The sequence below is a fragment of the Pholcus phalangioides genome, unplaced genomic scaffold (genome assembly GCF_987345545.1).
Source record: "Pholcus phalangioides strain wild (caught in Gottingen) unplaced genomic scaffold, Ppha-v1.0 ptg000008l_1, whole genome shotgun sequence".
NCBI classification, from domain to species: Eukaryota; Metazoa; Arthropoda; class Arachnida; order Araneae; family Pholcidae; genus Pholcus; species Pholcus phalangioides.
Genome location: NW_028301601.1, coordinates 1,086,435 through 1,103,343, shown reverse-complemented (window position 1 = coordinate 1,103,343; position 16,909 = coordinate 1,086,435). Strand labels below are relative to the sequence as shown.

Genomic DNA, 16,909 nt, shown 5'->3' with positions numbered 1-16,909 from the left:
AAAAAAAAAAAAAAAAATCAGTTCAATTGCGATAATGTAAAAATAATTGACTCGATGCATTACAAGAAAATTTTTTGCTTGGAATGCAAATCATTGCTCATTAACTGAGTCAAAATTTGTTTCAAATTTTTGCCCGTTATGTGAATTGCTCGTTAACCAAAGTTCCACTGTATATAGTAATATAAGTTAATTGAAAAAGTGAGATGGTTTTTCCCAGCCCAATACAATATACCAATCCAGAAAATTATCCAGAAAAAAGTTGCTTTCCTTAATGAGTTAATTATTTTCTTATTCAAGCTCACCAGAAATCTCTTAGATTTCTAAACCCCTGGTTTGTCTGGAAAAAAACTTTTTTTTAGTAATTATCTGGGGAGGGGCACAGGAACTTTTTCAGAGAAATTTAGAGTTATTGACCACATAAAGGTACAGCAGATCCCGCTTACAACACCTTTCAAAAAGTCGATATAAAAACATTGCAAGCGGGAAAATGTTTTAAATGGGAAATCTCAATGAGTATTAGTAAGAGTTAGGACCACTGAAATAAATTGTACTAAGCGGGAAAACGTTATAAGTGAAATCTACTTTATTCTTTTCATCAATATTTTGATTTTCTTACAATTTTTTTTTCCGATAATCTTTGGGGAGGGGGGCACAGGTTCTCTAACTGTGTATGCCTCTGTCTATGATGGTTGGCTATGTGTGTGTGCGCCTATAATGTGATGATAGGAATTAGTTTCAAATCAAAATTCTAATCAAACAAACTAATTATTCAATTTTTAATTAGTAATGAGAGAATATTACCTGTAGTTCTACCATCCTCTGCTGTTTCACATGTAATGTGAAAATGGCATGTGACCTGGAAGACTGCACATTCATTTGCGTGCTTGCCGTTGTTCTTGAAAGTGCACCAATTTTCAAACATTGTAAAGCCTATCGATAGGGATTGTAAAATGTGATATAAGGGACCTTTTTAACATGATTACGGAATAAATAGCTCAAACATATTTATAAGTGATAAAGAGTTTCAACTTAGTAAATATTTTTCAACTTCATGACATAAAAATTTATGTCACAAAATATATGGCATACATATAAAAAGAAATTGTGATTGCATCAATCTTTGATAATGCTAAAGAAACCTGATCTGGAGATTTGTTACAAGTCAACTTCATTATAATAGGATTTGACTGTTGAACCACAACTTTTTTTCCCCCATCAATATTATATGATTCCCGTTACATTACATGTGATTCCTACTATATTTGAATTTTAACTTTAAGTCACTTTAATTGCACCTCATCATACCGGAGAAAAAATGTATCCTCCATCTTTAAGCAAATAATTTTTACTGACTAGTTCTGTCTTGATTTTATTCTTTGTCATTCAAAGCATTTGTACTAGGAAAAATAGTAATTTAATTAATAAATATTAAAAAAGTGAAACATTTCCCACACACAAATTTACATTCGCTACTCAAAATTTTATGAATGCTGGGGGATCAATTCATCTTTGAGTGTACTTTTTTCTAATAGTCCACTGCTTTAATTTTTTTATAAAATGGCCTGGATCAAGCTATGTCAGATAAATAGCCTTGAATGCCAAATGTTTCTGAAAATTCACATGAGTGACTTTCACAATGATTTCTGTATACAGTAATACCCGACTTACGTCAGTGACTTTTTTTAAGGCTGAGACATAAGTAAAAAAAGCCAAGGTGAACTTTTCCCAATGGTAACACCCCACCTGCCTCAGGGGCAAAAGGAGGGTAAATTTGTATATTTTCTTTTATTTTTGTTATCTGCATCAGTATCACAAAATTGGGGGAAAAAAATTAACAAAAGCAAACGTCAACCAAAAATGACTTGCAAGCAGTTTCAGGGCTATTAGGCCATGGTCTAAGGGATTTTCTTCCTAACGTTTCACCCATATTAGTGACAGGAATCTTTAAATCTTTTAATCTTTTCTGCGGTTAAACAGACTTAGGTCTCTGTGACAACTGAGAAAGGAGACCTATGTCCATTTAACCTCAGAAGATGCCTGCTGCAGATGCAGACAAAACTTTAAGAAAATCCCTTAGACCATGGCCTAATGGTCCGGAAATGGCTAGCAAGTCATTAAATGCCAGCCATGAAAGACTCAGACAGCCATCAACAGAAAAATCCAAAAATTTCAGAGGGTCATTTCTAAACTGAAACGTGGTAAAATGAAAATAATTGTAAATTATATGTTTCACACAAAAACAGTAGCTAGGAGAAGGACATTCGATAAAAACACTCGCCTCTTTTTTCCTGAATTTATTCTTCTTTGTGAGTTATTCACAATTCTGCTTTATTTAAAAGAAGTTCACAAATGGGGGAAAAAGCTGGGGAAATTTTTCACCTAATCATCTGATGATTTTTGTTGCACCATGGTCATTTTCTGCACATGAGGGCTAATTAGACCAGGACCTACAATTTGCTGCCAATTCCAAATGAGTTTTCTTTTTTAATACTCACCAAGAGGTTGCGGTGCTAACACCTTGATGTGAGACTACCTGAGATAGCAATCTTTTTTTTGTGGTCATGCCACCATTTTGGTTGTACCCCTGTGTTAGGAAAATTTCTGACAAGGACAAACCAGATATCAAACTTGTGACACCTCCAAACATCCTTTGGTACTTTAGAGAATTAAATTTGACCTGGGCTACCGCACCCATTTTCATTTGACTATGAAATGTTGATTAAAAAAAGATGAAATATGAAAAAAAAAGTATACCAATCCTAAAAATATATATTATTTGAAATAATATATTTGTGCTGTAAGATGGAAGTTATTATTTTAAAATTTGAAAAATGGGCTGATGACACCCAGGAGGACGTTTTTTTAAGTAATGAAAATTTGCCCAAGCAAATTTTAAATATCTATTGATGAAGAAAATTTGGCAACTTGTCAGAAACCATAATAAAAATAGAGAGTGATGAATAAAAAAAGTTCTGCAAACTGCTGAGAGACACAATTCAGGCAAATTTTGTAAGAATGACATATCTACATATTTGTCTATGTATATAATTGTGCCTTCATCAAGGAAACGTTTCTCTCTAAGAATGTGACATATAAAAAAGCCTCCAAGATTATTCAAAGTGAATCTAATCAAGAAAAAAAAACATTTTTAGGACAAAACGGTATAAATATAGGATGAAGTAAGTCTGGATATTTTTTTTTAAATTACTGGCATTCTTGCACTTTCAATAATGAATATGAGTTGATCATATGCAATAAAACATGTTCTAGCAATTTTATTGTATTAATCGTTTCTAGTAATTTATTGAATGTACATTTCTCTTGCCACAAAACTTTATAAAAAGTATAATAAATATATTGGCAATGTATTTTGACAAGAATTTACTCAATCTTTAATGCATGAGAGTGAAAAAAGTATAACCTCATCTGAAGATGAAACAGTTCGTGATGTCAGCCCAATAGTGTATATGGTACCTTGAGTGTCCTCATGAATCTTAACATTTGATTTTCTACCCTGTTGAGAGAAAAAAAATCTTTAAAAATTTGGATACAATATTTGAATATAAAAAATTATCAAGAAATAAAATGTACATCAAAGTTTCAATCACAACTTGTAAATTAAAAATAATACGCTAATTTAGAAATAAAGCTAAATATTTATGGAAGCAGCAACTTTTTGAACAAATTGTTTGATTTTTTTTCATCTGTGATTTTAATTTTTTTTTTGTTTTATTTTGGAACTTGCAATAAGTACAGAAATTAATGAACCGTAAACAAATCTTTGGTAAAAAATAATACTAAAGGGTATCAAAAGGTTTTTGTTATATTGCCTCAGCAATACTCTTGTCAGATAACTGTTTCTCCTTAATTCAGCTGTACAAGTTACCACTGTCTGTGATTGTTATTTAGTCACAGATTTCACAAATTTAACAAAATTTTTACTGCTTTCATGGTTTCTTTACATTCCACCATTTTCAAAATGGTTGTTCTCTGAATTTTGTACATAGCAGCAATTTCGGTTAGATTCATAATTAGCTGTGATTTTTTTTTCTTAAGCTACACTAAATTGTCATTTTAGCCTATTGTAATCCTTTTTAGGTTTTGTGAGATGATTTTTAACAAATTTATGATCCATTATTAATAGTTTAAATGCCCAGAAATAAAACAAAAATGTATGATTTGCAAGCTACTAAATTGGTGTTTAACACCGTTCAGATCATTTTGATTAGATCAATTTATTCATTTTCCTCTTAAAGCAGAATGAATAAAATGAAATTTTTAATACTCCTTATTGCCAAGAATAGAATAGACTGTTTGCACATTATGTGAAAACTTGCTTCTTCAGTGATATTTGATGATTTGAGAAAGTCGGCAAATTCAGATGAGTGATATGAAAATGGGCTAAAATTTTCATCCATTTCATGATGAGACAACTCTCAAACATAAGCTGAGGGTCAAGTAGCATGTGCTGAGTGCCAAAACATTTGTGTATATGATAAACTCCCTGATTACATAGTTTGATGAATTGTGAAACTATTGTTTTGAATTAACTATTGAATTGTGTATAACAATGTATCACTATACTTACATTTCAAATATTAATTATTACAGCATGCCACCCTATTGTTTCTTTGTAATTAATTGGTCAATCATACTCAAAATTTTTCCAGATATTTTTTATTACCTTCCAATTGAGATGCATCAAAGAATCACATTCTTATAGTATCTCATAACAATCATTCAAGATCATCTTCTGTTTTACAGCTTTACTCAATGGAAAAAAGATAACATAGAAACAAACATTTTAATGAAAATGGAAAATTTTATCTTGTGTTACGCACATTTGTGTGTGTGACCATTCATTGGAAAGCCAAAGGACATATCAATAATCAGGACATATCCCTAATCAATATAAATTCAATAAGTATACAAAATTAGACAAGCAAACATTATTACTTTATCATCATTATCTTGTATGGGATCCAAAAGGTCTATGATTTCTTCATTGTAAAGCTAGAATTTCGAGATTAAAATCAAAAAAATAATTTTTAGAAGTTAAAACTGTCATACAAAACACACATACAGTTCACTACAAAATTTTACACTTATGAAATTTGTTCTTGAATTAAAAAAATTAATTATTGAATAATAAGGATTAATAGATATATGTTTCTGTCTCTGAAAATATTTTCAAATATTTGAATATCAAACAATAACAGTGCCGTAATTTGTAATAAAAATAAGTTTTTGCAAAAAGAGTGAAAATGTTTACAAAAGTTTAGACACTACGAAGAAGTTTCTAATGATTGGAATACGCAAATTCATCATAAATGATGTCACAGCTGTTCAGTATTAATATTCTCCATGCGAAAGCATCAGTCGTTTAAGATGCCATGAGCTACGGAAAACAGTTCTGAAGAAGTAAGCCTACAAGAAGTTGAAATCGGATGGGAAGACTGTTTTGGGAATTACAGCTCTCTTACGATGTTTTGGAAAGTCTATTTGCCAAGTACCATTTGATTTTTATCTAGCAAGCCAAACATCGATCAGGAAGGCCACGTATTACAGACAAAAGAGATGACAGAAAAATTTAAAGACTGGCATCTATGCAAAGGATGACTGTGCAACAATTTAAAAGCTTGTCTGGACTCAGTGTCAATGGATAGAATTCGCAGACGTATATGAGAAACAGGTATAACAGTATTTTGAAAAGTTATGTTAAAACCAACTTCAGTGCTCAGGTTTCAACTTGAGCCAAAACACAAAGTTTACAGTGGGATTGCATGTGTCTGCCACATGGACCAAAATGGTAACCAATTATTTTTAGCAATGAGAAGATGTGCAACATGGAGAGGGGTCAGATGAAGGTAACATTAGCACGATTTGCACAAAAAACTACAGACTAATTTCAGTTACAGACAAAGTGGTGGTTCACTGATGGTTTCATTGCATTCTGCTACAATGAGCAGGTATCAGTAGCCTCTCTTAAAAATCTCCAAAACGCTCTGCATTACATATTGACACTAGAGAATAATTACTATTTAATGAACTTCTAGATGATATTCAGTGAGAGTTCCAGCAAGATAATGCATCTATACACACGGCAAGTCATGGTAATAGTGGTAATAAACCACACATGCACACCTCGTCTATATTCCTCTGTGGAACTTCTAATGAATTGGTACATGTTGAAATGTTGAAATGTGTGTATACGTGTAGCGAGCCTTCCGTAAAGATTGTTTCTGTATAATGCTTGTTATGCATAGTGCTGTCATCAATTTTTCTAATGATGCGTGAAATGTAATGATCGAATAATTTTACCATTGTATATTTGTTGCTCTCTGTGGCAAAACTTTTTAATGAGGAGATTTTCACCTCGAAGTTGGGAACCACAGAAAACCAATTTCAGCCGACCACCACTGTGGCAACAGTGAAGTTCAAACCCAGGTCCTTGCGATGGAAGTCCATCACTATGACCACTCAACTATGCTGCATAGGAGAAAACAATGCATAGGAGTGGAGGAAGAGATGTCCTCACATAGTAAATGAGAAAAGGGAAAATGGCCAAAGGTGTTCTGAAATATAAGGGTGTGATGATGACCCCTCCACAGAAGAGAGAGAAAAAAAGGGAGAAGCAGACCAGTCAGCAGATCGAGGTGAAAACAAACAGGATTGTTCAAGTCGCACTTCGTTGAGTGGCCTCTTTCTCTTTTTTTGTCTCCCTCCTCGAGTATGTGTGATGTAGAACAAAACAATACAATTGCTTTCGTCACTAGCCTCTATTATGTCCTCCCATACATTGTGGTTGCCTCACTATGTGTTTGGCCTAATAGTGGTAGCCATACACATGACAGGTCGTAACAAAAGCCTACTTTACTGCACACCAACCTCAGTCATATCACCATATGACAATTTCCTTTCGATGGAGTTTGGGGGAGAAATTAAGACGCCATCTATCGGTGGTTGCCCTAGGTTCATTTGTTTTCTCTGTTTGAACTTGTTTTCTATGTTCTTTCCCCTAAATTGAACCTATGGACCTTTGTGGTAACTTTCATGGTGGAAGATGGGTATAAAAGCCTGGTTTCACGCAAAATATTGAAGTTCTAGACTAGCCAGCACATAGCTCCAATCTCAACTCTGTTGAGAATCTTTAGGGTAATGTTAATAGTTATAAAAATAATCAACAGTATTCTTCTGTAAAAGAGTTTACATTGGGAGTTCGTAAAATTTTGAGCCACAGATATTGCAAGGAAGACTCAATTTTTTTAATGAAAACTTCCATCAACAAACTTATTATAAAAAATGAACATTTGGCCAGTTTTCAAATAACTTTTATTTAACTAAAAATTTGACAGTCTAAACTTTTGTGTTGAATATGTTTGTGTGCTCTATTTTTTTTTTCCTTTTCTCATTATGTTTGTCTATCAATTGTGTGTGTGTATAGTCTAATTTGTTATTTTTGAAAATAAAGTATATGTTCACCCCCAATAAATGATAATTAATTTTTTATGATGCAATTGGTATTTTTTAGATACTGTATGATCTCAACAAATGTTTAAACCTTTGCAGTGCACTGTACTATAAATACTGTATAATAGTTATCAACGGAATCATTAATGAAATAAACAGAAGGATCAGGATTGATGGAGCGCTTTTGACAAAAACTAATTCTGAAGACCCAAATGCTATTAAGAAGCCACATGCCTGAAAAGAAAAGTTTTCAACCAGTGTGTGCTACCAGCACTGACTTACGGAGCTGAAACATAGACACTCACAAGCAAGGCAATACAAAAGCTACAGGAAACACAAAGGAGCCTGGAAAGATGTATGCTAGGCATCACAAGAAGAGACAGAAAACGAATCACTTGGATAAGGAACACACAAAGGTATATGATATCATGGAAAGAATTAAACGTCCAAAATGGAAATGGGCTGAACATATTGCAAGAAGGCAGGACAACAGGTGGGCTACAAGTATTCTAGATTGCTACCCCATGTGGTGTTAAACATCCAAGAAGGCATCCCCATGCAAGATGGATAGACGAGATCAGAAAAGTGACTGGAGTCAAATGGATGACTAAAGCATCAGACAGAGCAAAATGGAAAAATTTAGAGGAGACCATCCAGCAGTGGACTGAAAATGGTTGTTGATGATGATAGATATAACTGTAAAGTTATAGTTTTCAAAAATGTCGAAAATTATCAGACCAATTTATGGCACATATAAGTTTTTGTGTGCAGTATTTTAATTTGTAAGTGAATAATTAGCTAATTGAAATGACTCTGTCAGCAAAGGACTCTGACAGCCAACAACGACTGGAAAATAGTTGACATAGTTTGAGTAATCATTCTACATCTATGTTGTTACTGAAGGATGATTAATTTTGTTCAAGATGCAAAACAACAAACATCAATAATTGACCCCAGCATTCTCTTGTATAGAACTTGACCAAACAATATTGCATAAATAATGAAGATTAAACAACCATTTAGACCAGTGGTTTTCAACCATTTCAACCATCGGCTCCCTTGACCTTGTCATCATTTATCAGCGACTCCCCAGAATAGTCTTGAAAGGAATCACCCCAAGGGTTGAACAGGCACAAATCAATGCATAAACTCCTCACGGCCTCCTTAACAGAGTTTGGCGAAGTACCTAGGAGCCACAATGCACACTTTGATTCAGACTCAAATTAATTGACATCCATAGTTGAATTTCGCTAATCCTTCACATATCAGCATGTGCTGGATTACTCAAAGTAAATTGAAAATGCCCATTTAAATGATATAAACTTCTGTGCACAGACATAGAGTGACATGTTTTACCTATGCTCAAAGAAAACCCACCTAAAAATGCCAGATTAGCGCATGGCCGAATTATCAAGAGTCGACTATACTTCACAAATACTTTCTCTTTTGCTCCACTACTAAAAATACCATTTTGAGTGGAGTGAAATCCTTCAACACAGGCTGTATCAGTAAAACACACGCTTCTGTGTTGTCTATATCCATCAGTAGCTATGTATTACAGCATATCAACGTATAAAAAAAAAGTAGTACAGACCATTCAGATAAGAAGCAGAACCCTATTATGCAACAGGTGTCAGGGAACATGACTTACGCCAGCAGCACAACCTATAATATGATAGTTGAAAGTAGATTTTCTTGATTCTATAAAATGTTAGGGGGGACGTGACATTGCTCATGGTATAAGTCTTCTACTGTACCAGCAACTGTTGAAACTATCTCTTTTAATGATATAACAATTCAATCTATTTTAACTTCAGCAAAAAACGAAAAAATATGTAATCAGAACCCATAATGAAAGGGAAAAAAAGAATAATAAAACGAATATACCTCCATAAACTGAGCTACTATTTTAAACTCTGGTGGTGGTTGGCCATTTTCCTGAGCCTTATTCAATTTATCTGAAATCCCTTGAAATAAATGATGCACGGCTCGTGGAATAATGCCTACTTCATCGTAGTTTATGTTCATATCAAAGCCAGTACCCATAGTGTAGGTTTTTCCAGAACCAGTCTATTTTGGTAAGAATGAGATACATTTTATGAACATGCATATGATGATATACAAGACAATACTGTTTGAAGGAATAAATAAAGATTGCACATGTATTGAACTGATGAGAATGACTAGAAAAATGTTGCTTTAACATTTATATAAGTACATATATTACACTCAAACCCATTCAGATGTGGTCACCCCCTCTTTTAAGCCCAAATAATAATTTCCCCTTTTATAATAAAAGTATGTATTTCGAACCCCTGATTAACGGTCACCCCTCTTTTATGGACAAATTTCTTTTGCCCCAATGGTGTCTGCAAAAGAGAGGTTTTACTGTAATTGACTCAATTGCAAACTTCATATAGTTTGAAACCTCTCTTATACAGCTGTTTCGCATTCTGTGAAATTAATGAAATTACAGCTTTCTATAGAGGTGATCGTTGAATGGATGTAGGTGGAAAAAAAATTGAAGCATTTCAAATAGGGGGACATAAACCAGGCATCAAGCTTTTGAGACCTTTGTCCTTTGCTGATGGTTATCTTTTACAGCAGGATGTCCTAATAGTTAATGGCATTATCAATTGACATTAGTAAATTTTATCCTTCATTTACTACATGTGTGGTGTAGCAGTAGTAGGTAGGGCCTGGCTTGGGGATCCATGATGTTCTTAAGTCAGCCACCTTGTTGGGCAATTTGCCTGTTGTGGCGTTGTATTTGTATTTGTGAAAAAAATTGGTTGCTAGGGGCTTTGTGCCAACTGATGGACCAGTGACTTTTATTTTTCAACTCTAATGCTGGAAATGGTCCTTGAATAGAAGAATCAATTGTTTGTTCACATGTAGAGCTAGTCTAAAGTGCATGAAAACTAGACCAGCTCTGGTTTCATTGTAGGATACTACTACTTAACTGAACACACACCTCGTACACATTCCTCTAAAGCAGTGTTTCTTAACCTTTCTCAGCTCATGGCCCCCAATGGATCACGTTTTTTTTCTCGTGCCCCCCCCCCCTGTCCTATCCAGGGCCCCCTCTACCTTTATCCAAGAGTGAGATACTTTCTATTTTTTTTATTATGAATATAAAATTTTAATAAATCAGATCAATCTCTGGAATCCTGGCTAGGCACGGATTCAAATAGTGGATTATCATCTCTCCCAGGAGTAAAATTATATGGCAAAAAAACGGTCTGTGTTAAAAAAATAGGACGATCCAACAAACATGCACGATAAATCGACCCTCCCAACACACCAATCGTTGCTCTGGCGGCACTCTATACTTAGCTGGAAGTAACAGATTACATATGAAAATCATAGTACCAGATCCCATATAGTGCAGTTCCCCTCCCCCCCTCCCCCATTATAGATATGAAGACGCGGGTCATGCCCACATAGACCCCAAGGGTGAAGATGCCCCTGGTTCTATGGACGGATTTGATGGATTCTGAAAGTAGTGTAATACAACCATGTTTCTCTTTTAAAGCTTTTCTCTCCACAGCTCTCTATGACTCTCTTCACCACCTGCCGGGGATCACCTTTCTTCTGATTTTCATCCGTGGCCCCCCTAGAATATCCCAGGACCACAAGGGGGCCATATGGCCCCAGGTTGAGAACCACTGCTCTAAAGCATTTCTAATGAGTTGGCAGATGCCGGGATGCGTGTTCTGAGTGTACATAAGATTGGATTTTCGTTTTTTTGGCACAAGGACGGATTAGGTCAAACAGTGTCAAAACAAATGGCCAATTAAAGTCCAATGACTGTCAAAACAATGACCAAGATAAAATCTGTTATTCTCATACTAAGAAAAAAGATAAATATGATATAAAAAACAATGATTCGTGAAATGTAAAAACAATGACATAAAATGTAAAAAAAACTATAACTTGTCGTAAAAACTAATGGCTTCCATTAATTTAAAAATGTGAGATGCATCACAATGATCTGATGAAATGTCATGAATCAAGTGGTAGCGACCAAAAGCAGCAATAAAATGATGATAGTAACGTGAACACATAAAAGCTAAAGCATTAGTCACCAGATTCTGACAATGCGGGCACTCAGGTTGACTCTCCCATAACAGAAGATATGATTGTGTGAGGCAACTGTGTCCTATATGCAACTGGGCAAGGAAGACTTCTTTATAATTGGTCCTGCAGTTTGAATGCCAGCAGCCGATTATGGGCTTGATGCATCCAATTTATTATTCACTTTGTTATTCCAATGATCAGGGCAGAGGCATCACTTCTCGCAATGCTGATAAGTGGTTCTGAATGTATGTGTGGCATTAATGTATTTAGGTTGTCAGAATTGAGCTTATTCGTGTTCTTGCTGCTGCTGTCTTCCATATTTTGAAGTAAAAATAATAAATGTGGAAGCCAGATAACAGCAGCAGCAAGAACACGAATAAGCTCAATTCTGACAACTGTCTTCCATATTTTGAAGTAAATGCTTAAATTTTCATGATTATGTAAGTACGGTGTAGTAGGTCTGCCTGCTCTCTGCAAAGATAGAAAATACGCTACAAATTTAGATTGGACATGAAAGATGATAGATTTTTAACAGTAATATGTAATTCAAATAAATGAAACCAGGCTATTTGGTTTAGAATCGGATGTGATTATCTGCATGACAGTAAAGCTAACTTGACAAACCACGGCTCCTTTTTTTTTTGAGAAAAATAACTTAAAAAAAAACTTTTTAAACAAAAAATAACTAAAAAACTTATTTTTGAGAAAAATAGTCAAAAGTAATCTATTTTGCGGTGGCTCTTCCATTATTGAATGACCCCGTTCTGTGGAAAAGCCGATATATAAATTCTAAAAAGTGTTTTGTAGTTCTTGGACTCAGTTGGCAGCACCAGCAAGAACACAAAACAAGCACAACTCTGACAACATAAATAACTTAGGGCCATGCATGCATACACAACACATTCTGGTAAGTAACAGATTCATAAGAAACTCTGCAGAAGAATGTATAGGGTTTACGAGGTGCATGTAGGGTTGGGCAGTAGTAGTCCTTGGACTCAAACAGAGAGTATGCACACATCTACACAATAGCACACAACACAATACACACACAATAACTACTTATACGTGCACAAAAATTCAGGCATCTACCCTTTTTACTTCAAAATATGGAGGAAAGGTGGCAGCACCACTAGAATATCGAACATGTATAACTCTGACAACATGAATATGTTAGGGCCACACGTACACTCAGAATATCCATTCAGGAATGTACAAATTTATCAGCAATTCCTCAGGGAAAATGTTTAAAAGGTGGGTGTGTGATTCAGTATTAGCCATCTAATTTGGGATTAAAAGAAAAATTAGGAAATAACTTGTACTTTAATATAAATAATTTTAATTACTAAGAAACAAAATTGACCCTTGCGGGAAATCGAACCTCGTCATCTCATTTGCCACGTGAGCGCTCTAGACCACTAGACTATAAAGGCAATGAATATCTCTATCTTTCCTTCAAGCTTATGTGCACTGAACAAGACCGTACATGGATGGTCGAACATAATTCAGGCCAAAGCTTACAACTGCTGACACTGCCACCAGATGGTGAGTTATCTGAGGATGATGTCACTCTCCGCTATCCATACAGAAGTTTTTAACAGCTGGTTGATACAAAGATATATTTAAGAAAGAGGAAAAAGGTCTAGGGCGCTCACCCAACAAGTGAGAGGATGTGGGTTTGATTCCCCACAAGGGCAGTTCAATTTTTTTCCCCTAAATATATCTTCACATCAGGCAGCTGTTAAAAACCTTTGTAAAGTGCTTTAGATGTTAATTTAAATATTAAGTAAATTGATACAAGTTGCAAATGGTAATTATACAAATCCCAGTCCCTTACCTGTCCATAAGCGAGAACTGTAGCATTGTAACCTTCCAGGCACCTTGAAATGAAAGATGTTTATTTTAATAAAAAAAAACTGGACCAAATAAAATCAAATACAGCACAGTAAATAAACAAATGTAAAAATAATCATAGATATCTATAGTTCGTTTCAGGTTAACTTTGCAGTGAAGGGGAAGCTGGGAGGGAACCACATCACACGTTGCTATAACAACGAAAGCCTTTCAACCAATGTATCGATGCATGGTTGCGGTAAGGTATGGCTTATTCTCGCCAATCTCACTGAGAAAATTTTTTTTTTTTACGTATAATGGTAACCAATATTTTTTCTAATTTAAACTTCTTAAACGAATAAAGATAGATTAAGAACAATATTTTTTCAGTATTTTTTTCAATCATTCAAAAAAATTGAAATATTCTGCATAAATGATCATCGTAAGCCTCCGATATATGGGAACTATATTTTGCGGCGAAGGTATACTCTCTCTACCTTTCTCTGCACTGCAAAGTTAATCTGAAATGGACTATAAATATATATTTCAACTAACCCATCAATGAGACCCTTGATACAAGTTTCGTAGATCGTGTCCTGCTGCGTGGTCATGTCGAAAACTTTATCAAATGTAAAGGCTTTATCACTGCCGAGAACGACTTGAGGTTCCCCAGGAGTGACATTTGTACATACGTGACACATCTCGATCACCTCTTTTGGAATCTGCGGCCGTATCCTGAAATAAGAAATAAAAAATCATTTATAGCACAACTATTATGACTCAAACACACACATTGCATACAAAATGTGACTATTTACATCAAATTTGTTAAATGTAAGTCAAACCAAGTATTTTTTTCCCCAGAAGGATTCAGAATAAAGTTCTTTTGGATACCCTTTACATGTAGGTTAAGAGGCGCACAAAAATGTGGAAAATTTTGTGCTGTCTTCCCTAACTTGAATTTAGTAATAAAACCTGGAAAACTTTAGGAGCCAGTACAAATTTTTAAGTCACTGAGGTGACCTGATGCCTGAAATTTGTCAAGCCCTGATCTCACAAAAATAAAAAAGGGGTATGTAAACTATTTATGTGAGTTTACAATAGGCCCACATGCTTTTCAAATAAATTACAAATGCTATACGTGCAAACTCTTTCAGTCAACTGGCAGGTATCCAAGTGCCAACCCAGAAGGAAACGATGAAGGTGATCTTCCCTCTCAAGAGCTGAATAATATCGGGAAAATTTTTCTGGCCCATAAAATTCAGGATGATCTGATGCACCTGCACAACACCGGGTACATACAGGGCCAATATCTACTTGCAGGTGAAGCAGGGGCGAATCTAGCGTTTGCTGTTGGGAGGGTGTTTTTTTTTTTTTTACATTGTGAATGGGATGACCATACGTCCCACGCTGTCCCGTATTTTCAGAGCCAGTTACAATTGCTTTTTGTTCTAACTTTTTTCGAAAAAAATACCCCGGTTTTTTTCTATTTTTCTGGTCAAAAAGTTTTCTTGAATTTATTTAATCAAAAACATTGATACAAATAATTTTTAACGAATTTATTGAATGCGATAATATCATATTCACATTTCTCTTGGGGGGGGGGATCACCCCCCATAAATCTGCCTTAGCTCATTCATAGCCGAAGATGCATGACTGTCACTATCAGAGATCACAGATGTCAGAGGGCATATGATTGAAGTGTTTAAAATTTTCAGCAGGACGAATAACATGGACAATGAATTGTTAATACACCGTCAAGTGACTGTTTTGACAAGGACACCAGTATCATTTAGTACGGGACAATTCCAGGTTCCGGTGTTGCAGGGACTTTTTCTCTTATAGGGTTGTTAATAAACAGAATAAATTAAGGCACGTATGCACTCCCAATTGATTGTTTAGTAATTTGTACAGTGTTGTGAATGATTCTTGACCTGTTTGAACTGGATCCACAAAGAATTGTTTTTCAATGAACACAAAGGAAAGAAAAGGAACACAAAGGAAGTTTGTGTACCTACAAATCGATTAGAACTGCCTCTACCTCCGAGGGTTGTGGCTTGTAACATTTAACAAGACATGCAAAAAACATAATGGAATAAGTTGAGAAGCTATCCATACTTAGATTAAGACAACCATTATCTTTTTTTATGGGCAGTGTATTTATATAATATATTATTGTTGTTGTTATAATTATTGGTTTTTCATTGCTCTTATCGAGTTGCTGTATTGCTTTATTTCACATATTTTTATAGGCATCCTTTTTTAGACACCTCGTTGGGCAGTTTGTCTGTTGGGGCCTTTGTATTTGTATCATCAAAGACCAATGGAGGACTATGATCTAGGTTCTTGTTTTAAAATTATTACCAAGCCATTTAAAATGTGAATTAGTTATGAACCATTTTATTTCATCATGGCCTGCTAAGAAACCATCTACATGGCTTGCAACAAGAAAACCAATCGCCTAAATAGCCCATGGTCCAAGAAAGGGTTGAGTGCTCTTGCCTTACACAGATACTCATAAAACATCAAGAGTGGTTGGTCCAATGGCTCGACTGACATTTAATTTTTCCAACTGGGGATGAATTATTTTCAGTGATGTGTCTTACTTTTGAACTGAGCACTGACAACTGAGGTAATTGCTTCTAAATGTCTTAAGAGGACATTGACATCATCATCTTCCTGCCATATATGCCCTACGAAAAAAAATGTTTTATGGAGGGGAATGCCCTCTAATTTGAGTTAGGCATCCTCTGCAGTCCACTGTGACATCTTCCCATCACCAGAAGCATATTTATGGTTTTGCCACTAGTAGGCTGCACGAATTCTATCGCATTTCCCCCATTGTAATTTTAATTTTCTTGACTTCTTTACTCAAATTTGTCACCCAGTGCTATAACTGACATGGCCTCACCCCTACAAAGTAAACCTGTCTCTTTAAAGTCACATGTTTGCATACTGTTTTGGTCACTCACATGTTTGCACAGTGTTTTGATCACTCATGTGTTTGCATACTTTTAGGTTAATCTCACGCTTGCGTATTGTTTTGATAGGGATAAAAACCTCAAGCTGAAATATTTTAATTCCATTGAGTGTAAAACGTCCACCATAGCTGAGGTAATTTCTTTTGCTACATCTCTCAAAATTCCTCAACATGAAAGAGAAAACATTAAACAGAGATAAGACACATCTATCTCTGTCAACTCTATGTTTACAATTAGATAAGCTATAGTAAATATTGCTTATCAGGAGAGTGCTATGTTTACTAACAGCAGCTCAAGTGGGGGAAAAAAACGTCAACAATAATTTTCAATGCAATTTAATTATACGATAAATGGCGTTGGCTTTCATTACCTCACAGCAACTTTGACGCTCGAGTCTTCCATTTTTAGTTTTTATTTGAATTAAACGCGGCGATACATTTTACTCTTTACATAACGTCATTGAAAATATCGTGACAGTGAATGCATTTAACACCATCAAGTTTGCAACATAGGAAGGAAACTTCATAATTATACAGCACACAAACCAC

General features: G+C 35.0%; 1 protein-coding gene across 1 annotated transcript in view; it reads right to left on the bottom strand.

The window, feature by feature from the left end:
- LOC149083477 (kinesin-like protein KIF21A) overlaps positions 1-16,909 on the bottom strand; it is a 103,493-nt gene extending 86,584 nt beyond the window's left edge. Inside the window, exons 1-7 of the mRNA XM_089233999.1 lie at positions 16,732-16,909; positions 13,936-14,115; positions 13,385-13,427; positions 9,358-9,540; positions 4,957-5,013; positions 3,422-3,514; positions 802-930 (exon numbers count right to left, since the gene is read on the bottom strand). Coding sequence (XP_089090125.1) covers positions 802-930; positions 3,422-3,514; positions 4,957-5,013; positions 9,358-9,540; positions 13,385-13,427; positions 13,936-14,115; positions 16,732-16,763 — 717 coding nt within the window. The 5' untranslated portion in view covers positions 16,764-16,909. The remainder of the gene's footprint in view (positions 1-801; positions 931-3,421; positions 3,515-4,956; positions 5,014-9,357; positions 9,541-13,384; positions 13,428-13,935; positions 14,116-16,731) is intronic.